Source organism: Phycodurus eques, chromosome 1 (assembly GCF_024500275.1).
Source record: "Phycodurus eques isolate BA_2022a chromosome 1, UOR_Pequ_1.1, whole genome shotgun sequence".
NCBI lineage: Eukaryota > Metazoa > Chordata > Actinopteri > Syngnathiformes > Syngnathidae > Phycodurus > Phycodurus eques.
In genome coordinates this window covers 8,419,503-8,443,688 of record NC_084525.1, presented here as the reverse complement: position 1 = coordinate 8,443,688, position 24,186 = coordinate 8,419,503, and the positions used below count along the sequence as shown (strand labels likewise).

At 41.6% G+C, this 24,186-nt stretch overlaps 2 protein-coding genes across 2 annotated transcripts in view; both read left to right on the top strand.

Moving 5' to 3' along the window:
- The window catches only part of LOC133407965 (uncharacterized), a 63,301-nt gene that overhangs the window by 22,403 nt on the left and 16,712 nt on the right, over window positions 1-24,186 (top strand). The gene's annotated exons all lie outside the window — the stretch shown is intronic.
- On the top strand, window positions 1,205-3,803 carry hoxc4a (homeobox C4a). The gene is made up of 2 exons (XM_061675536.1): window positions 1,205-2,439; window positions 2,922-3,803. Exons 1-2 carry the CDS (start codon window positions 1,947-1,949, stop codon window positions 3,290-3,292), a joined length of 864 nt encoding a protein of 287 aa, XP_061531520.1. The 5' UTR covers window positions 1,205-1,946; the 3' UTR covers window positions 3,293-3,803.

The window sequence follows — 24,186 nt, the reverse complement described above, 5'->3', positions numbered from 1 at the left end:
ACGTCTCACTAAAGAAGTGACTTCCAGCTTTTCCTTGTCAGGTGGTCGTCACCACAGTGAGTCACTCACGTGATTTGTTTGTCTGACGTAACCTAACCGTGTTTTTCCGGGCTTTAATAAACCCATGTCCCAATTAACTTCACAAACTCATTTTTTTAACTGCACATATGCACATTTGCACATGAAATGACTGAACAAACAATCCATGATATAATACATACATTGGCAGTGTTTCACACAAAGTGTCACTTTCTTACTGCATATTGATTGGAGGTGTGCCCCGCTGCGCTGATCTGTTTTCTCTTTCCGCTTTGTGCATGTCACATCACGCGACTCACACCACTTCTGGTTTTATTGTAGTTGTGTTGTGTAAAATAAGAGTCTATACATGTAAATGAACTAAAACGTGAGTGATGGCAGAACAGTGCCCGCGACCCAGATTAGGCCCCAAGACGGGCCGGTTCTGGCCTGCGGGCTCTATGTTTGACACCCCTAGTCTACGTCAATTTGTACTGTCGGAGAGCCGTCGTTCATATATCACACTACACAGAAGATTTCTCCCCAGAAATCAAACATTCTAGACTTTTTATTTTGGCGTCATAGGGCAAAATCATTGGTCGTGTCGCAATATGTCGCACAACAAAATGTTGTCGTTGCTGACAAAATATGTCGGGCTCGATCCGGGAAATTGGCCGCCATAGAAAATCGGGCTAATAACGAGGCTAAAATCCTGCAGTCTGATCTAGGCATTATTCACCTTTTCACTGATTTTTTCGGAAGGTGGGGGGGACGGGGGGGGGGGGGGGGGGACGGACCTATCCCCCATTAATTACAGAACCCCCCGATTTTTTGCCGGTATTTTTTCCTGATCTCTGCTTATTCTCTATACTATTTTTATTTTTTTAAAATATTGTCATTTCCAAATTCACACCAATGCAAGCTTGGTTCAAAAACAAAACAATCGCCACAAAAATGTTACATGTAGCTCCCTAGTAAGGGCTGCTATTTTTTGTAGAACACGCACAAAAAAAATGGCTACAGCTATCTGGTGAGTTTTTCTTTTAATACAGGCCAGTGAGCTGCGCATGTGGTCCATGGAGGGCACCAGGTTGGTGGCCCCAGGTCTTTACTTTATGTGCTCTGCATGTGACTATGGTGACCAGTCCAGGATGTGGTCTGCATTTGGCCCGGAGTCATTCGGATAGGCCCCAGTTCCCCTCTACCCTAAAAAGGATGAGCAGTGCAGAAAATGGATGGGTGCATGATTAAATAATTGGTTAATTAAGAAATTAAATGGGGGCAATTACCATAAGTAGTTATTCTATATATACGTTGTAACTATTTTTTTGTTTTAGCTTATCTTCAAATGAGCTGGACCATCATTTTCAACATCAAATGCGGTCCTCCAACGGAAAATTTTTCCCAGTCTGCCTGTCTGTGGACTAGACACAAACCACATCAGCTGGTGCTCTCATGCCAATGTTTTGTAACCGGTTTCATGATGAAAGTGCGGCTGGGTTCATTTATTATCGTACGGCGGCTAGCACTTGGTTCGCTATATTGTTGTTGTTGCCATCCTTGGTGCAACGGCTATATTGTCCCCTTGGATAACAGAGAATGTTGTGTTTATATTTTCTCCTTGGTCAGCAACTCAGCTACTACTTTTGTCTCCAAGATCAATGCCTTGGGTAAGACAAGCGGAGAGAGAGAGCGGTGGAGAGCAAGAAGGGGAAGGGAGAGAGAGAGAGGGAGCTTGGAGTCCACCATGTCGACTGGAGGTATGCTAAACACCTCTGGTTCCTCATCCGGGTACCGCGCGGTCCGCTGCGATTGGCCGGCGGGGTCACGTGGTAAAAGTAACTTTACAGGGCTGCTCGCAAGTAGGAGGGCTTTATGGAGCAGAAAAACGACAAAGCTAGAAAAATTATTTTCCACTCCAGAAATTAATGATCATGAGCTCGTATTTGATGGAGTCTAACTACATTGATCCGAAATTTCCTCCATGCGAGGAATATTCACAGAACAACTACATCCCCGAGCACAGTCCCGAATATTACGGCCGCGCCCGGGACCCGGGCTACCAGCAGCAGCAGCAGCAGCAACAGCAGCAGCAGCAGCAGCAGCAGCAACAGCAGCAGCATCACCAGGACTTGTACCCTGCACCGCGGGCCAGCTACCAAGAGCGCCAGTACAACTGTGCAAGCATCCCCGAGCCCGACACGCCGCGGGGTCATGCGGGAATAGCCCACTCCGCGCACCTGCTCACGGGCAAGGGCCAGCCCGCGTCGTGCGAGACCCCCCAGTTGTCCATGTCCCCCGCCACCCCGCCGACCGCAGCCTCCGCCTGCAACCAAGCCATCCCGGAGCATCCGAACAGCGCCGCCTCGTCCAAGCAGCCCGTGGTGTACCCGTGGATGAAGAAGATTCACGTCAGTACTGGTAGGCAAAACCTGCGTGTTTATGTCCGCCCTCTCCCCCCTTTATCAGCCCCCGACTCCCAGCTCGTTGCCAGCCCCTGCTCCGATAGCAGGGAAGCCTTTTGAAATGGCACAATTGAGGCGGATTTACGACTCGGCATTGGTAATTACACCCACCATAAATTTTATAGCCGAGGTATACTCAGGGCAGCCGTATCACTATGTGGCTTCTGCTGTTATGTATTGCGCCGTGGAAAAGGGAGAGAGAGAGCGCCGGGACATATGAATAAGAAGGGATGGAGAAAAAAAATCCCGTTTTGTAATCTGGCATTAATAATTTACCTGAGTTGGGTGCGAGTGCCCTCGCATTTAAGACGCCAACTTCCAAAGTTGCCTTTTAAATATCCCAAAGGTGGCCATAAATCTTTCAAGTCACATCCATGTTTACCCCTCCTTTATGTCGTCTTCTTCTTCTTCTTCTTCTCCTCCTCCACCCTCGCCCAGTGAACTCGGGCTACAACGGCACGGAGCCCAAGCGGTCTCGGACAGCATACACCCGCCAGCAAGTCTTGGAACTGGAGAAGGAGTTCCACTATAACCGCTATTTGACTCGGAGGAGGCGCATCGAGATCGCCCACACGCTGGTCCTGTCCGAACGCCAGATCAAAATCTGGTTTCAGAACCGCAGGATGAAATGGAAAAAGGACCACCGGCTCCCCAACACCAAAGTGCGCTCGTCGTCGTCGTCGTCGTCGTCCTCCGGCTCCAACGCGACTTCTGCAGCCGGCGCGGTGGCCCCTTCCTCGGCCACGAACACAGGGGCCTCCGATGAACTGAGCGGAGCGCAGCATGGCGACGATATTACCAGGTTATAAAACCACACATGGACGACGCAGACGGAGAAAACAAACAAACAAACAAACAAACAAACAAACAAAAAACTAAACAGAACAGAACTGATTATTTATAGAATGATTATATATTTTGTTTTTTTTTCTCGTAGCCATCGTGTGCGGTTTCCTCCAAGTCCAACGTTATATAAAATGCATGTTATATGGCATGGATTACTGCGAATACCGTTGCATTCTTTTATACGTGAAACAGGGTTTAATTTATTTGAAACGTATTTTAAATTGTGTTTTTATTATGTTTTGAATGAAGGAGAAATACAGACAATTATACATTTAATCCAAATATTATTGTGGGCCACTCTTTTGCCCTGCTGCCCAGGTGAAATGCACAATCTATTTATTTCAAACAACACTGGAAGGAAGTCAATATAATGATAATTATTTTTGGTATTAGGGGAAGATAAAAAAAAAAGAAAAGAAGCTGAAACACACCATTGATCTTGAACTTGTATGTTTAGGATACAAATGTGACAATTACCTCGTGTATTTCAGAAACATGATTAAAAAAAAAAAAATTATTTTTTTTTAAATTTACAGTTTGGTTTCGTGGTGTTGGTGTTGTGTTAGGCCGTTTTGAAAAATGGATTATTGTGAAATGCAATAAACGGAGTTTAGTGTACTTGTGCTAATCCTATTGGTCAATAAAACAGTGAGTGTCTTCTAGTTTTCTACACGTTTGGTCGTCGGTTCATCGTGGGCGGATTATGGTTCACTCGTGTTTGCCGGAAGTGCGGGAGTGTGTGCGTGTGTGTGTGTGTGTGTGTGTGAATATTTGGAACTGGAGCAAGCGAGAATCACTGTGTTTTTAAACTGTCTCTATGAATCCTGTAGCATTTCAATGCTCGCGTGTGCGCGTGCGTGACTTGAACACAAAGCTGCATGCGAATCAATTTAGAGGACATTTGCAATGTGTTTAGAGGTTCGACATTGTTTTGGAAAACAGTCTTATCGCTTTTGTTCAACGGATAAATAGTTGCCCGGCTTTTTTAAATATTCAGCAGACCTCCACGTTTCCTCATGTACAAAATAAAGTGAATAAAATCATGATTTGCCAATATGCATCATGTGCTGTTGGTTCATGGAGAATAGCAGGACCACGTGATCAGTATATGGGATGCAGCATGCAGAGGATGTGATTTTTCCGACCTTATTTTTTTCGCCATTTGTTTTCTAGAACAGCAAAACATTGTCTATTTAAAAAAAAAAAAAAAAAAATAAATATATATATATATATATATATATATATATGCGCAGAAGAACTGACTATATTTTTGCATGTATATACCTTTTGGGATGAAAGGATCCAAACATCTTTCAAGCTTCAAAATGCACAATAATTTGATAAATTAATAAATGTGTGACATGAATAGGGTGGTATAAATGCCTTTCCTCTTAGGGGGGGGGGGGGCATGGTGGGTGCGCAAAAGGAAGAGGGACTCTCCACCATCCACCTCTCACTGCTTACACGCTTTGTGTTGTGCAAAAACATATCTGTTGGTAGACAGTTTGATCCTACATCATTTACAGAATATAATATTTTTAAAATGTGGCTTGACTGGGGGGAGGGGGTTGAAGTGGACTCACTCATAGTGGAGCAAAATCGTTAACGAGTGCATATGGAGGTTGTTTCTCCCTGCAGAATAGCGATGAGACGCGGCTGAAAAATGACCGGAGGAGCCTTTATGTCGGCGGACACGTTGGAGAAATGGATGTGCTGGCCACAGTCAGCATGCAGCATCCCTCCACTCCCCTTTTTCTCGCCCATGTGTCCCCTCCATGTCGCCACGCTGAAAAGGTACTTGATTGAGGTTTGGGGGCGTTGGTGGAGGGGGCGATGTGCATGGGAGAAGGCCGAGTTCACACCGAGGACACATTTTCTGTCCCATTAGGCTCATTTCAAGCTGGATGGTCGATCCCCTCCCACCCCGCGACCCACTCGGGTTCTGGTCCCCTTGGCCTCGGCTTTTTGTTTTTGTCTTTTTTGTGTGGGCTCTTTCTGCGCCTGTGGAGAGGCCTGCAGGCGGGTCACGACTGAATGTGTTGCTCCTTTTCTGGACCCCGACGAGGTGACCTTCCCTGCAAGTGCATATTACCTGCAGGATTCCTCATATTTGAGTGAAAATTTCACAAAAACTATGCACTGTAAATTGCTTTTTTATTTTATTTTATTCTGTGCTCTAGGAACGTTGATGGAAAGTATTTTTAAAACGCATTGCAGTAATGTTCCACTAGCTGTGTCATAAAATTCTCAGTAAAAAAACAAACAAACAAACAAAACAAATGGTACATATACGTAACGTAGGCTCATGTGTGAGGCCATCCAGTTTAGTTTACTGTTTGGACAGCAACTTCCTGAAGTCCTTGTAATGTAAGATGTGTGTGGTGTTTTCCAAACATAAACCGAAGTTTAAGATGATAAAATGGCCCTTAGCGGTATAAAGCTATATGAACATCATTAGGATGGCAAACATCATAAAAGTGTAAGCAATAAACATTTTATTGATTTATTTGTCAGAGCAGAGTTGAGATACCCTGGCAGAATTTACAAGGTGTGTATCATTATTTGAAGAAATGAAATGAGTGATCAGGCAAAACACATGAACACAAACGAACAAAAAAAAACAGTGACTCAAATTAAACAAAACAGGAAAAAAATAATGAGATGGTTTCCCATTCAGTCATATCTCCCACCCCCCCCCCCCACCCCACCCCCCCCCACCCCCCCAAACTGCTGATATTTCACAAATTGCTAACTGCTCGGGCAGGGGTCGGCAACCTTTGAAAGAGCCATTTGGACAGTCTCCCCCCCCCCAAAACTAAATAAATAAATAAATCAGGGGCCACAAAACCCTTTTGACATCTATAGTGAGGATACGCTGCATATATTGTTGTATTTATTTTTTTGGTAACTCTAGAAAAAACTATTGCGTGTTGCATTTCTGAAGGCAATGAAATGCAATGGAAAAGGCAACATTTTATTTCCGCATGTAACAAAACCATTTTGAACTTTAAAAATAGCTGCTTAGTCGAAGCTTACTTTCAATTAAAGTACTTAATGTCTATTTGAGTCCTCCTCGTATACATGAAATTAATTTAAATGATCCACCTGCAGCTAATGCGAACCAAAAATGCCGTCTGCTTCTTTGCGCCACCATCATTTTTTCGCTTTTGGAGTGTGCAGTCAGTTGTCAACTTGATTGAAAAAGGACTATTTTATTTAACAATGTCAAATATATATATATGTATTTGCCAAATAATAGCCAATAATAATAATACCCCTTTATCGAGGTTATTGTGATTTTTTTTTTTTGCTCCTGAACCTTAGCATTCAGCGTCCGCACATCAGTGCTGTCGACTTCACCTTCATTTTCACACAAACTAGTAAGATGTCGTTTGTGAGGCGTCAGCGACGTTACAGTTCAAGTATGTCGTATTAAACGTTCTGTTTCCTTCAGAAACTTTGATATTTGTTATTTATTTATCCACCAGTATTCGAAAAGCTCAATAAATCTTGGCGCCAGGTGTCGCACATATTTGTGCGACGCATATTTTGAGCGACTAAAAACAAGCAAACAAACACAAACTTTGCTCTTAAAGTTATAAGCGTGACACCATTTAGAATTACACTAGAAAAACGAAAGAGCTCATTTCAATTCAATGAAATACTCATTTATTTCCCAAAGTCACAGAGAGCCACAGCAGAAGAATGAAAAGCGCCACATGCGGCTCTGGAGCCGTGGGTTGCAGACCCTTGTGCTATAAACGTATAAGCACAACTGGTGAAATATTATCCTCGCCAATGTTACCCCCCCCCCCCCAAAAAAAAAAATAACACCAATTTTGGAAAGCATAGTTTGAGCTCCATTTTCTTTCCATTTTATGTATTAATGAGCATTTAAAGGTGTGTTCAAATGTTTTTTTGGGGTTTTTTTTCACACCACTCCGGAAAAGTTTCGTAATTTTTATTTTATGCATGCCTACCTCGAAAAGACTTTCTTGTTTCTCGTCTTACCTGCACGTGAGAAGATCAACTCTAATGCAATTTCGAGAACTAATCTCCGCGTCCTTTAAATCCTTGACGTTAAAATGTCCTTTTTTGGGGGTGGGGGGGGGGGGGGGAGTAAATAAAGCAGAGCTGCGCTTCAGTTGAGGCAGCAGGCAGTCACTGCGAACGTGTGCAGCTCGTCTCAACTTCACTGTTTTAAATTCCTAAACACTTACTCAGCTCCAGAGGCTTTTTTTTTTTTTTTTTTTTTTTTTTTAAATGCGCGTGTCTTCCTCTGACTGCTGAACCGCTCGGGAGTTTCAGCTCCAATTGCACCCTGGCATACGTGCTCTGATTTATGGAAGATGCAGACATAAATAAATAAATAAATACATAAATAAATTACACGAACTGTTATCGAAATGTTTGAATGAGAGCGAGGATATATATATATATATATATATATATATATATATATATATATATATATATATATATATAAATCTATATATAGTTGAATAGCTGGCGTTTTTATTTGCACACAAAACAAACGTTGTGCTCTCAGGTGAGTGCTTTGTGCGGCCACTTTGCTTGGTGACGAAAGGTGTCTCATTGTTATTGTGTGCCGTCGTGGCAGCTGCATAAAGGCTGCGAGTTGAAACAAGGGTCACGCTGCCGACTTCTCTGTGCATTGACCACAACCGCTGGGTGTGTCATAAACGCGTAAATCTCCTCTCGCAGGCAGCAGATGCACCGCGTCCATTTTGTGCTCCATTCATTTACATAAAACACACATTTGAGAACGCCGGCAGCTAGTTGATTTGCATGCAACTTGCCGTGACAATCAGATATCCCGAAGCACTTGAACGCCACATCGCACAGGAAAAGATGACCTTCGTCAACTTTAATGACGTGTCATTGTGGCGCGTGCATGAAATACATTTCTATTGGCATCATTAAGGATGCTCAGTTTAACGACTCTCATAATAACAATAATAAAAGTAATACTATTACATTTATATAGATGTGTCAAACAGTGCATTTCCTAAGTATTCATTTTTTTTTAAATAAACATTGTCATTTAGGTGTTCATTTAGAATTGTATTTTTGGTGGTGGTTGTAGTTCAATGCACTGGGAACTCCACACGTGTAAAAAATTATAATGAAATAATGAATACAATTTTAATGTGATGACATTGTACACCAATGCAAACTACGACCACAATAATATACATTGAATGAATGAATGCTTCTCGGACAGTGACATTTAAAAACAGAACAATATATATATTTTTACAGTTCTTCAATTGGATATTATTATCTTGTGGAAGAGGTCATAATATGATTTGATTTATTCTCTTTATTTGAGCTGAATGTTAATGTTAAACATTACATTTTCTTTGGTCTCATTTCATATTACTTTTTTGTTTGTAAACCCTAGAGACGGAACATAGCGTACGTCCAAAGCAGAACCAAGTCAAGAGCTGTATGAAAAAAATCTTTCTTGGACAAAGATAATAATGCTCAGTTTTGATTGACACTTTTAGAGGAATTGATTTAATACGGTCATTATTGTTTTGTGGTTATAGTTTACGATGGTCTTGAATTCTGCATCACAGGATAGATGTATCTTTGGCCTCATGTAAAGCTGGGTGTCCAAACCATTAGGAACAGCTCCATGATGCAGTCAACGATATACAGTATTGTTATTGTTATTTTAAGATCACAGCATGCACATACGCTTGCATGCCCCCCCACCCCACGGCACAACATGTAGTATTTTCATTTCATGTATATTTAGAGTCAAACAGCATAATAACATAGTTTGCCAGACCCAAATTCGGATTGCCTTTTCACGTGTTCACAGCTGTGTGATTTATGTCGCTCTGCACATTCTACTGCGGCCAATGTGTGCATGCGCGCCACGGCAGCCGAGAATTAAAACCCCGCGTTTGTGCGCATGCTTGACTCGTTTGTGGATTCGGCAGTGAATGTTGTTGCTCTGTGTGTGTGTGTGTGTGTATTGCGGGTTTTGGGCTCACTTATGAAGTGTGTTGTGCAAACTCCAGTCCTTTCATTTGGCCCTGCATTTTTTTTTACAGCAATAGAGGGCACCGGAGCCGTAAATCTTCTGTGTGTTCCAGAACAGCACAATTTGTATGCAGGGTTTTCACCGGCAGCATCCTCTGTGCCCATTAACGCCTCCTCCCTCGGTCTCATCTTATCTGCCTAGTCCCGTCTGGTCCCCAGCTGCGCGTGCGCACACGCGAACCCGGTCAGCATCTCCACAAAATAACACGAGGGGTGATTTTTACAGAGAACCAGCAAAAGCGACGATTTTTCAAGATTTCAGATGCAAACAAGTTCCAAGCACCGTTTTCTAAAAAGTTATTATTTGGAAGAATAATCCTTTAGTTAACATTTATCGAGTATTGTCAGCAACAGCGAGAGAAGGGGGAGGGGAGGGGAGTTAAGAGAAGTTGTAAACGGGGCGACACCCACAGCGGCCAGCGCGGTTTTAAACGTGTGCGTGTGTGCGTGCGCGAGGCAGAAAAATGATTTATTGCGGCGGCGGTTCAAACTGAGTTCACGGAGAATCGCGGTGAAGGCGCAGGAATGAAATTATGGTCTTGCTGGGCTTGTATATCTCACATATGTTCAATGCAGAGTGTATGTTCAAGGGTGCGTGCGATGTCCAAGGGAAACACGACCAATGGAATTACTTTTTCTCCCGGACCGCCGCAATCCCTCCTTTCCCATCGCTGATACTGAAAACGTGTAGCAGCAACCACGATAATAACGACAAGAGGACAGTTTATTAATTTTTATTGGGGACTAGTTGTTGAAACAGATTTTTTTTTCCATTCCAAATTTAATTGATAAATTCCATTTTTTTTTAAAGTTTTCTATTTTAAATGATCCCACATAGTGCACATATATCATATATTTAAATCAGCTCTAAAAAAGTAATTGTTTTGAATATATTGAAAGAGTGGAAGTTTAAGTGTCAAATACATTTTTCATAACAATAAAATATTCATTCGTTAATGATTGAAAATCAATTATTTGTACGGTATAAATATTTAATTATTTTACGATACAAGATTTAAAAATATATATATTTCCACGCAACCTCCCTCCAATTTCACCTTTCTCAAAATCAAAAGTGGTCAGTGAAGTCAGCAGGCTCGTTTGAAACTGAGGTGAAGATGAAGAGGGAGGAATTGAGGAAGAAGACTTTTCTGCAATATGCAACCACGAGTGCGTGATCCATCATTGGCGAGAGACGTGGAAAGATGGCTCACTCCACCTCATTATGGTGAAACACCCAAAGTAACAAAAACGGGAGAGACAATAACCACCACGTTAGCACTTTTTTTTTTTTTTTGCGGGGTAAACCCCCAAGCCCCCGCCCCTCCAAACGTATTTATTTACTTCACAGTGGTTTTGCAAGATACAGAACACCAATAATTTAGTTTTATGTGATTACACTAAAATGACTGACAAATACAATCAGGTGATCAGACTTTTTCACATGAGCCATGCAGGGACTTTTACTGTACATTGATTAATGCAAACAGAAGCTAAGAGGTGATTCTCTCCTTTGTCTGTGCACAAGACAGTCAAGCCTTTGTTTGGCCACTCCCAGGGAAGCCCGTTAAAATAAAACATGACAGTTTGAAACATACGTGATTTTTTAATTTAAAAAAAAAAAAAACAAACAAACATTAAAAACAACCTAAAATGGTCTCAAGACTTATACATAAAATTATACATCATATAAAAATCACAGTTGTTTTAATTTTAAATAATAGTCAACTGAGGGAGGGGCTACTTCAACTGAAACAGTTATGTTAATAATGTATTTAAACGGATCGAAATATCCAGAACATTTGAGCAAATAGCTATAATTGTTTCGTGGAGTAAATACGGTGACGCTCTCTTCAGCAAATAGCCATAGCCCGACGTTTAAACCTTGACGACACGTCGAATAAAAAAAAAAAAAAAAATTAAAAAAAAAACCTACCACCGTAACGTTGAGGCTGTGCAGCTCCTTTTAATAATAAAGTATTAAATATAACTACAAATGAGCACTATAAGCAAACGATCCGTACAACACTCAAGTAAGGTTTGTCTCTTCTCTCGTCTCTCCCATTTTGCCATGACGTCACTCCTCTTCCTCTCACACGACACGTGCTTTTAACTCATTGTATTCCCTAATTTACCGTTGTTGTTGTTGTTTTTTTTTTTTACCCCCCTTCTCTTTTAAAATACCCCAATAGAGGAGCAAAGACTGCCGCTGCTCTTAGATGACCAAGTTGTCTGGAAAAAAGTAGCAGAAAAGCTTCAAGTTGGCAGCAGACGACTTTGGTCCCGCACAGCTCAGCCATTGGACGGCTCACAAGCACGTGACCAGGGCTGCCTCCTGGTAAATATTGTTCCATTTTTCCACATTGTTTTTCCAAACACTTGTCCCTGCCTGCTGTATAACTTTATCTTACCTATACTTTAGAAATCGATTTTCCTCCCCCTTTGTAATGGGTTTAATTTATTTCTCAGATGAGCTGGGAGCTCCGTGGAGGGGTGGGAGGTGTGGGGGGGAAGCACACTGTGTGGGGCCGCAGTCTGCCCCCTCCCCTACCCATCAGCTGCAGGCCACCACTTCTGGAGCCCAGCCAAAAGTGAGCCCTGTATACACTGAAGGGGGGAGCATGACCACCCATTATTAGTCACTTTCAGTTTGAACCTGGACGAAGCGTTGTAATGTTCACTGGACTTTCTGCAGGCTGAGATGGAGCTCAAGACCAGGAAGTGCACTTTTCTGTCATCTTGCCTTTTAAGAGCAATATTCCCATGGATGAATCCACAGATATGTGTCTTGGAGTAAGCTGGTAAATATATATATTGTTTTGTCTTGTGGGCAACATTATACAGTACATCCTTATGAAAAATAGCATTATAAGCATTGTTAAGATATATTGTTTCATTCTAATGACATGAATGATCCTTAGTGATACCATTCATGAAAACATGGAAGACAATAAGGTCTTCCAAACTTTAAAAGTCAAAAAGTTGGATGTTTCTGATTTATATTCTTAAATGTAGATGTTTTGGATGCTTCGAGAGCTGGCATAGGATGCTATTGTGGGATGTGTCAAGCTTAATTTCGTCAAGTGCCACATCGTAGTTCTGGTTTCTCTCAGAGGGCCGTTATGCCTGAAATAATGTGATATAAAGAGTCCATAAATCGTTGTTCAAATGCCTGGTTAAAATGTGACCAAGATAAATCATTGCAAACGTTTTACAATATTCATCTGACCAATAAACGGTAAAAATCAATTAAATGAAAAAAATATATATATTTTTTTTAAACGAATAACTGAGATATTGTGGTTGCTCAAGGGTGGGCACCCTCTTATAAATGGGGATGTGGCTGTGTACAGAAGTAACCAATCACATTGAAACTCATATTAAATGGGAGTCTGGACACAACTGCCAGAATGTAAAGTGCTTATGATTAACCACAAATAAAGTTCAGCTGTTCTAGAACGCTTTTCCTAATATTTTTGTAGTGCCATTTTACACCACAAGCCATGGTCCCACAGAGCGCTTTCACAGTATCAGTGGGATCTTATTGTTCAAAGATAGAAGTCAGGAGAAAGGGACAAAGAATTTCCAAGGATTTCCAAGAATTTTCAATTTCATTAAGTGGAGGAATTATGGCACAACAGTGGCATTGCCAAGAACTGGACATCCCTCCAAAATTGATGAAAAGATGAAAAGAAAACTGGTCACAGAGGTTGACAGCAACACTGAAGGTACTGTAGGAATTCCTGGCAAGTACTGGCTGTTTAGTACATGTGACAACAATCGCCTATCTTCTTCATATGTCTCGGCCGTGAAGTACGGTGGCAAGATAGAAACCTTAGCTCACAAAGAGAGAGAGAAAAAAAAAAATCACACTTGAAATATCCCAAATGTGGAAAAATTTGCCATCCGCCAACATCTCCCGCTCCCCGGGCGCTTCAGCTGCCCCCTGCTCCAGTGTGTTCCACTAACATGTGTATGTGTTCACTCTTGATGAGTTAAATGCAGAGAACAAATTTCGTGTACATGCATGCACGTTCATGACAATAAAAGGTGATTCTATTCTATTCTATAAACTTTTTCGCCACTATTTCAATTAACTCATTCACTGTCACCCTTCCCAGTTCACAGGGATATTTGACTTCTAAAGCAATCAATGGCGGTGAAGGTGTTACATATGTTTCACACAAACAACACTGCTCGTCACAAAAAAAAAACCCCACCATAGCTACAGTGAAGCATGCTGTTGGCAGCATCATGCTTTGGGGCTGTTTTTCTTCTTAGTCTATGTGGAGCAAATTATGAACAGCTCTAAATAGCAGTCAGTTTGCACAAAACCTTCAGACTTCTGCTAGAAAGAACAAAAATGTCAAGAAAACCCGACTAGAACGTCTGAAGTTTAATAATCAGAGGTAACTTTAAATAGTGGCATGTGTGTTTGCTGACTCCTATTTAATATTACTTTGAATGTAATTGGCGGCGGCACGGTGGATGACTGGTTAGCACTGGTTCAAATCCCTCCCCCGCCTGTGTGGAGTTTGCATGTTCTCCCCTTGCCTGTGTGGGTTTTCTCCGGGTACTCCGGTTTCCTCCCACATCCTAAAAACATGCATTTTAGGTTGATTGAAGACTCTAAATTGCCCGTAGGTGTGAATGTGAGTGTGAATGGTTGTTTGTTTCTATGCACCCTGCGATTGGCTGGCGACCAGTTCAGGGTGTACCCTGCCTCTCACCCAGAGTTAGCTGGGATAGGCTCCAGCACGCCCGCGGCCCTCGTGAGGAAAAGCGGTACAGAAAATGGATGGCTGGATGGATGTAATTGGTTAATTCTCACCACACGAACTCAACACCAGTTAGAAAAGGGTTAGACTTCGTGCACACTTGTGCCACCACATGATCTCAGTTTTTAATGTTTCCTCATAATTTTTTCATGAAATGTTTTATTCCCTCCCTCCCCCCCCCCTACCCCATTCAAGTTGTGCACATTATGACCCAATGGTGGACAAAACTTTTGAAATAATTTATCTTGGTCTCTTATTTTTATATCTAGCTAAAACCTGGCCTTTGAACAGTGGGGTGCAGACTTTTAATAGCCACTGTATTGTTAAAACTACAATCCATAAGTTCTGTCGTCTTTGAGGCTGGAATTCAGTATTACAACAACAGAAATGTCCTTATGTCATGATTCTACAACATTTTTACTATTTTTGAAGGACAACCAGTGGGTATTAAAGATGGAGTCTTCGGAAGAGACAGTGTTTGTAAATTCACTCTGACTGCTGTGTTTTAAGCATGCACTGCTCGGACCTTGCTGAACTTCGTTTATTTTACGTCAGGCACGTTGTTGAGCAGCTAAGGGGTCCTTAGAAAGAGGTTTTGTTCATTCGCGGCAATTAATATTCTTATTTTTGTTTATACATGAAGTATTGTATGATTATTTATTTATTAAACACTGAAAAATACAGCAAAATGTTAGAGGAGCTGATAGGCTTAATCATCATTGTGTCATCCTCTCTAGTAGTATTTTTTAAAACATAAAAAAAATAGTAACATCCACCAGGTTTAACAACAAGTTTGAAATCAGAAGTTGTGTAAAATTGTGGCAAGCAAATATTTAAGCATACAACTCTTGTTAAAGGAGGGATGTGGTGAAAAAAACTATTGTAATATATGTAAACAAACAAACAAACAAACAAACAAGCAAATCGTTTTTTTTCTCCCAAAATGAAAAGAACAAAGCCACGTGGCAAGAAACACTAAACTTCATTTGGTTTGTTGTGCCACAGAAAATTATGTGGCTGGCCGGATCTGGACTTTCAGGCCATGAGTTTGACCGCTTTTCTATAGAGAGAGCTTGAATGCGGCAGAGTTTGCATCGTGTGCAAGTCACAAATCAGCATGCGTTGGATACCAAAGAGCCAGAAAGAGATGCTATTGCTTTCAATACGATCGGGTGTTTTTAAGATATGCAGTTCTTAGTCTAATGTCACTCAGGCCTTATTAAGTACCGATTAACCCGTGTATGCGATATCACTATCAACACACATGTCCAATGGAATCTCTAATGGAGCTTATTTTCAGTGGATGTCCCAAGGTAGCGTTTAAGTGACTGAGATGGTGCTGTGGCAGGTCTGCCTGTGCGTGTCGCCGTGATTAATGTGGCCTGTCAGGCAGCCATAGTGGCGTCAGATGTTTCCCCTAGACTGTAGCTTCAGGAGGCAACCTTCCCTGAGCACATGACACAGTCGACAGGCTGACTCGCTGTGCGTCTCAAGTGTGACTGAAGACCGGGGAAGGGATGAGGGCCCTGCACTTGTCTCAGAGAATCAACACGGGCTGGGGCGGTCGTTTGTGATAGACTTGTTACATGTTTGTCTTCCGTGTGCTTTCAAGACAGGAATGGGCTCCGGGCCGGTGTTCCGAAGAAACAGAGTGCGACCTTTGCGAGTGGCCAGCTGCTGGAGCTGGAGAAGGAATTCCGTCTCTGCCCTTGTCAAATGGAAATGACCACGGGCCTGCAGCTCACTGATCACTAGGTCAAGATCTGGTTCCAGAACTGCAGGATGAGGCAGAGGAGCCAAGATGAGTCGGGTGTAGCCCAGTTGTCTCCTCGCCATGTCCGATTATCTCATCCTCACAGTTTACGGATTATTCCCCTCCATCCTCATTTGGTTCTACCAGTGATCGCCTTATTCATAACATTTTATACAGTGGTGTCTTGATATAAGACATTTATTCATTTTTTTTTACCATGGCATTAATCCATTGCAGTCTACCACCCACCAATAAAAAATTTTATTGATAAAAATAGCACTCTATAATGTTATACTTTACAGAAACAAACAGTAATGATAAAATGATATAGAATTGTCAAATTCAACAGTCTTTGTCACACTTTGTCCTTCAATGGAAATTGTGCTGCTCATTCTGGTGTGTGCACATTTGGCACCTGGGGGCAGTGTAAGACACATGGCTATACTGAGCTGGACTGACTGGCGACCAATTTAAGGGTGGAGTCCGCCTTTCGATCGAAGTCAGCTGGGATAGGGTCCAGCGCCCCGCGACCTTAACCAGGTTAATTGGTGTTGAAAATGGATGGATGGATGGATGGAGACTCACCTCCTCTCTCGACTTTTCAGTACAGCAGTAATAATAGTCATTCTTCCCATATACTCTCACTCTTTGTTATATTGCAGCCATTTGTTAAAATCATTTAAGTTATTTTTTTTCTCATTAATTTACACACAGCACCCTATATTGACAGAAAAAAAATGTCATTGATGAAATTTCTGCTGATTTATTGAAAAAGAAAAACTGAAATATCACAGCCGTAAAGTATTCAGACCCTTTGCTGTGACACTCATATTTAAATCGAGTGCATCCGTAAAATGGTTCTACACCTTCATTGTAGTCCAGCTGTGTTTGATTATACTGATTGGACTTGATTAGGAAAACCACACACCTGTCTATAAGACCTACAGCTCACAGTTCATGTCAGAGCAAATGAGAATCATGAGGTCAAAGGAACTGCCTGAAGAGCTCAGAGACAGAATTGTTGCAAGAAAAAAACTCTGCTGCACTTAATGTTCCTAAGAGCACAGTGGCCTCCATAATCCTTGAATGGAAGACGTTTGGGACGATAAGAACCCTTCTTAGAGTTGTCCGTCCGGCCAAACTGAGCAATCGGGGGAGAAGATACCTGGTGAGAGAAGCAAAGAAGAACCCAAAGATCACTGTGGCTGAGCTCCAGATATTCAGTCGGGAGATGGGAGACAGTTCTACAAAGTCACCCATCACTGCAGCCATCCACCAGTCGGGGCTTTATGGCCCTACGGAAGCCTCCCTTCAGTGCAAGATACATGGAAGCCCGCATGGAGTTTGCTAAAAAAAAACACCTGAAGGACTCCAAGATAGTGAGAAATAAGATTCTCTGGTCTGATGAGACCAAGATATAAATTGTTGACCTTAATTCTCAGTGGCATGTGTGGAGAAAACCAGGCACTGCTCATCACCTGTCCAATACAGTCCCAACAGTGAAGCATGGTGGTGGTAGCATCATGCTCTGGGTGTGTTTTTCTGCTGCAGGGATAGGATGACTGGTTGCAATTGAAGGAAAACTGAATGCGGGCAAGTAGAGGGATATCCTGGACGAAAACATTCTCCAGAGTGCTCAGGACCTCAGAGTGGGCCGAAGGTTCACCTTCAAAAAAGACGATGACCCTAAACCCACAGCTAAAATACCGAAGGAGTGGCTTCAGAACAACTCCGTGACTGTTTTTGAATGGCCCAGCCAGTGCCCTGACTTAAACCTAACTGAGCATCTCTGGAAAGACCTTAAAATGGCTGCCCACCAACGTTCACCATCCAACCTGACAGAACTGGAGAGGATCTGCAAGGAGGAATGGCAGATGATCCTCAAATCCAGGTGTGAAAAACGTTGGTTCATTCCCAAAAAAGACTCATGGCTGTATTAGCTCAAAATGGTGCTTCTACTAAATACTGAGCAAAGGGTCTGAATACTTATGGCGGTGTGATATTTAAGTTGATCTTTTTTTAATCAATTGCAAACATTTCATCAATTCGTTTTTTTCCTGTCAATATGGGGTGCTGCGTGTACATTAATGTGGGAAAAAAATGAATTTAAATGATTTTAGCAAACGGCTGCAATATAAAAAAAAGAGTGAAACATTTAAGGGGGTCTGAATACTTTCCGTACCCACTGTAGAGAGACATTGATTAGCCTGTGTGCCTTTGGTGTTTCCTTTTGTATTTAGCATTAAGGTTGCACAGGCTGTGTGGCTGTTTTAAACACACAACAGGTTAATGTTTAGTTTGACAGTAACCCTTCAGCTGAGAGTGGCAATAAACAGCTTGGAAACACATTTTTGAAGAATATTTACCAGTTACATCTGCCAAACTGCTGCTTGTTGTTAGTTGAGTCACCTGCCGCCATAGCATACAAAATGTATCTCAAGTTTGCGCTTGCGAGTCGACGCTTGAAACAAATGAATTAATTTTAAAAATCGGCCAATTGACGGCTCTTATCTCGGAAAAGTCGGAAGTTGGGTCACTCTTATCTCAAGGCACCACTGTACTTCCATCTGTTCCCTTGGCCCAGATCATCATCGCCACATTCCAAAGTGGCCCTCAGGACCATTAGTGGCCATCTTACTCTTGATACATTTACTTCCACTCATTAGCATCTGTCATCTTAAATCCCATCGCACACAACCATAACTCGTTTTGATGAAAGTACTGTACAAGAACCGATCAAGTTTAAAGTTAAATCACTGCAAATCTGATGAACACTGAATACAGCATACAAATAAAAACGTTTTGCTGTGTTTCTGTGGATTGTTTTTAGTATTGTTGCATGTTTTAAGCCTTTTTGCTTGCATCATGTGCTGTAACTCGTAACACGATTGAATGTAGTAGCAGGATATTTTTCTTCAAAATGAAACAATCCTTTGATACAGTTCTCATCTGAATCTCACATTCTGTCCACGCTCAATAAATTCAATACCCACTTGGAATGACTTGTACTTCAATCTTTATTTCACTTGGAAAGATTCCTCTGCTGCATTCTAAAAGGTAACCGCACTGAGACCAAAGGCTGCTATGACAAAACTTCTCACAATTGCGCATTCAAGTTGCACAGTCTTTCCACTGAAAGCTTCTCCCTGGCTGCCCCTCCGAGTTCCCCACCATTAATCATGGAGCCTTTGGAACACTCCAAGCACGAGTTCTAAACCCACCGGGCACCATGACAGGATGCCTCGCCTCCTCCTTCCCGAGCCTCGCCTTTACAAAAGCTAAATTGAGGTGCTGCAAGTCAGGGCTGGCCTCCCTCTTGAGAGGGGGTCCTGTTAGCATTGCAGCTCCGACGCCACAACAAACCAAAGAGGGTCAGCTGCTAATGACACCATGTTTTCCTACAGAAACAATAGGGATCTGATTCCTGCCATCCATTGGGATTCATTTTTCTCTACCCTTTATCTCAATATTTAATAGTTTTATCCCTCAAGGAGCCAATATGAGGCATTATATATATATATATATATATATATATATATATATATATAAACACACATATAAGTGGTGTAACCATTCATTATTTCGATGTATCGATTTATATTCCTGCGATCCAACTCGATCAGCCTGTGCTCGGCAAGTTAGCCTTACGGACGTAAATGTATCGATTTTAATCGTTTGTGGAGGTGTGGAGGTGTGTACTTGCTGTATTTCTAAGCTGTATTTGATTTGCCCAGTGTGTATTTGTACCTCCACTTGACGAAAAGATGTATATTGCTGTATTTCTAAGAGAAACGCTTGTAGTTCCTTTTACTTCACTTGATTTTTCTCAGTTAGCTACTTATTTTTTTGTCTCCTTTCTTCTTCGCTTCCTTATTTTATGCTCCATATCTGGTAACTCCTTTCTGTAGTCTCACTAGTGGTTGGATGAGATACCACAGTATGTGTTTGTGCCATTTTTAAGCACTTTTTTTTTTAAGCTTTTTTAAGCTTAAGACAGCTGTCTGTCTGGTGGATGACAGATGAGAAGGAACCTAGCAAGAAATTATGTGTGTGTGACAAATCACTGTGCACTTTGAAGCCTTTCAAGTTGATTAGCTGAGCTTAGCTTGCTAGCCGCTAATAACGATAGCAGAGTTCCATCAAGGGGAAATTGGGGCGAACAAGAACCAGCGACAATGTCAACTACTGGATGTTGTTTCAGGCACACGTTTGTGCGCCAAAAAGCAGGTTTTTTCATTTATTTACCTCTCTGTGTATTATTAAGACTACTCCTAAAACATTTTCCTCAGGAAAATCTCACAGTTGCTTTGTTTCTGCATGGCCATTAGTATTTACCTGTTCAAAACAGGGATTCTCAAACTTTGGGTCCAGCTAGGGACACCTGACAGTGGAGACATTTTACCAAGGATTCCCTCATAAGGCTATTTTTCTAGAAAAACAAATGGCCCAACAATAAAATAATTGCTGAAATAATATAAATCACAATAAGAAATCTAAGAAATTTAACCTGCACTGTCCAGTATGCAGCGGCACGGTGACCTACGGGTGAGCACATCCGCCTCACAGTTCTGAGGACCGGGGTTCAAATCCTGGCCCGCCTGTGTGGAGTTTGCATGTTCTCCCCATGCCTGCGTGGGTTTTCTCCGGGTACTCCTGTTTCCTCTCATATCCCCAAAACATGCAGGGTAGGTTAATTGAGGACTCCAAGTTGCCCATAGGTATGAATGTGAGTGCGAATGTTTGTTTGTTTATATGTGCAATGTGATTGGCTGGCAACCAGTTCAGGGTGTACCCCGCCTCTTGCCCGAAGTTAGCTGAGATATGCTCCAGCACGCCCAGGACCCTAGTGAGGATAAGCGGAACGGAAGATGAATGAATGAATGTCCAGTATGCATTTATTTCAATGTCACACTGGGTGCATTTTTGGCAAAAAAAAATACTGAATCGATTTCAAGTCACTGAATCGTTCAGGATCTAATTGTTCCAAACAAACCAATATCGTCCTTAAATAAAATCGACAACCATGAATCGTGATACGAATCGAATCATTCCTAAAAGGAATCGTTACACCCCTGATGTGTGTGTGTGTGTGTGTATATATATATATATATATATATATATTGTTTGACCAAAGTGTGTCACAGTTTATCGTTCTCAACACGTTTTAGTTTGCACAGCTATTCTATGTTGAATGTCATTTTACTTGTAGTGTACAGAAACTACTAATGAGAGAAAATCTTTTCGTCAAGTGGAGGTACAAATACACACTGGGCAAACCAAAGTTTTAGTTTTTAGTTGATGTTTTTTTGTTTAATAGGTTTTAACACTGAAGTTACATCTACTTTAATCTTCCAAACTTACTGTCCTTTACATTTTATAGAGTATAAGGGCCACACACAAAAAAAACCCCTCCAACAACAAAAAAAAAACCCAATAAAAATCAATGGTTCTACAATAAAATCACCTGTGACCCTAGTGAAGATAAGCGGAACGGAAAATGGATGGATGATTCTTCAATAAAATCATAAGACGGCAATTAAAATATATATATATATATATATATATATACGGTGAATGAGCTGCCACAGAGGAATAGTGACAGCTATGAAATGAGGGCGGTAATGAGGAAGCTGATACCCCAGCGATCCTGGCTTGAATGACTTCCCTCTGCTAATTCATTACCTGATCAGTGGCTGTCATTCCACAGATATTTGACACCAACAACAGCAGGTCTCCAAGGGTGTCGGGGGACCTATAGAGCCATGGAAATTATGCATAACATGAAGCTAGGTCTGCACCGCACGTGTGTTCACCAAGACGATGATAGCCAGATTATTTAAGGCAAAAAACGTTCATGGGAAAGAGGGAGCGAAAAAAGATTAAGGAGAAGCCCCCCCCCCCCACTCTCTTAAAATATGTCTGCTTGCAAAACAGACAGAAAAATGGGGGTGGGAGTGATGTGAAGAAGAGGAAGACAGTGTTGGATTCCTGAGATTCCTGTATGTTTCTGGTGATTTATGATCCCACTGGTGCTTGAGCTTTACCTCCGCTTCCTCATCACATTCCCCTCCAATACACACACAGTACAGGGTGTCCAAAACACAGGAATGTTTGCAACAAAGCAGATCCCCCACTCCCAAAAAAGGGCACAATGCAAAAGTTCCTTTATTTTAAAGACTCTGTTAAGTTAAAATATTTGTTTCTAAATACATTATACATGTTTGACGATAATTGGTGAAAACCTGCAAAGACTGAGAACCATGTAGTCCTCAACTATGGAGATACACCGTTTTTCGTCATTTCAATTTCCCAGATTCTTTCTGCACGGTTAGAACATGGCCCAGTGACGCACGTTGGACTCCTGGATGAGTTGTCCCCCCCCACTATTTAAGAAGTTGAGCGCCTTCGTTCACTTTAGCAGTTATCTGAAAATACATCTTCCCTTCCGATGATTCCCTGGCATGACTGCTTTAGAGCGCCTTGTTGTCAGTCGTGAGTGCGCGCACGTCACATAGAGAAAGGGAGAATATAGGGGGGACTTTTAAAAAAAGTCCTACTTGACAGACAGTGTGTGGACAGGGGATTTGGGTTGGTGTGGCCGCTTTAGAGCGCCTCGATGTTGGATGTGAGTGTGCGCACGTCATGGAGAGAAGGTGGAAAACTGAGGTCAAAATAAAGAATTAAAACCACACTTTTAACTCACATTACTGCCACCTACGCCACTGGAAGGGAACATCATCAGTGACTATGTTTGCCATTTTGTCTTTGTCTTTTTCCATCCTATAAATTCACCTGCTCGAGTTCTCTTGCATGCATGAAATAAAGTCTTCGTATCAACACATAACAATGTGCAAAAACACTTAAAACTGTTCTAATGCATGCTTTTGTATCAAATAGCGATACTTCAATTCATTGTTTTCACGATCAAAGAAAATGCTGAAATAACAACTCTCAGCTTCAGATGTTTTGCTCCAAGCAAACATTTAGAAACTTTTAGCACTATTCCAGCCACTCAATCGTTCCCCTATTATGTAATTTTTTTATGCCTCTTCATCCGTCTGCTTGTTTCAGTTGAACATTTTATAACACCGTGACTATTCACAGCATTGTTATCAAGTACGCCTGAAAGATCTCTCAGGACTGCAGCCGCAGTTTGCCATTGAAGCTATGATGGTGATCTATGTGGACAATGAAGCCTAAGAAATCACCTGCAGGTGCGTGGTGGTGATAACAACTTGCACTCCACTAATACTGGATATAAATACACACTGTTCATTACATAATGGAGGTTTTTTTTCATGCTGGAGAGATGCTTGTTAAGTACTCAGTCACCATTATGCTTCCACAAATGTATGTATGCTCTGTTCTAGTCTTCGACAGTCATCATTAGAGGTGAAGAGTTAAAAAAAAGATGCAAAATTGGGTATCTGTCAGCTTTGCGATGTGTGCTTATCCAATTGTTATCGTGACGATGAGTTAATACATTTTGGTTTAGCAGGAAGAAAACATGGCTCTCATTTGTAAATAGCAAGTGATTAGATGATTATATGATTTAGACAATACTTTAGGGAATGAGGCTAATGGCCATCTTGTTTCAGAGATACTGTAATACAAAAATACATGTATACCTTTATCTGAAAGGATTGATTGATTGAAGATATAAACAAAAAACAGTATACAGTACAGAATAAAATGTGGCACGAAATCGCATCTTTCAGCACAGTTTACATGTTCAAAAGGACAGGAGGAAGTAAAAACCGAAACATACATTAAATACAGGACAAGCAGAGAGAATTGTCTCTTTTATGAACTCCTAACTGTCTTTGCCCCACAGGCAAGTGTTGTCAGCCCTGCCCGCCTGCCTTTAGGTACTCCTTGTTACGTATCAATTCCCTTTGTCACCTTTATAGCTTTTATTTATTTGTCTGCTACATCATGCTGAAAAAAGCCGAGGGTCTCATTCAGGTAGATGGATGATAACTCAACTGATGCGACTCATCAATCTGGGAAATTTGACTTCCTCTGTCTTATACAGCGGTTACTGTCATATTATGGGGCAGTGTGATCAAGATCAATGACATTTTAAATGGTTGCCAGTTAGGGCTGATCAGTGGCAGTTAAAGGAAAGTTGGTCATGAAACTGTCTCAGTTCGCACACCGCCAAGCTTTTCTTCCACTTTTCCATTCCAGGATGTCGGTTAAATGAATGAACTTACAATCGCAACAATCAACCCGCTAAATGTCACACACT

What these genes read in the sequence shown, in the direction of transcription:
- hoxc4a (XM_061675536.1), top strand. Translation starts at nt 1,947, where the DNA reads ATGATCATGAGCTCGTATTTGATGGAGTCTAACTACATTGATCCGAAA. An exon ending in GAAGATTCACGTCAGTACTG is followed by an intron (nt 2,440 to 2,921) that starts GTAGGCAAAACC and finishes ACCCTCGCCCAG; the next exon opens with TGAACTCGGGCTACAACGGC.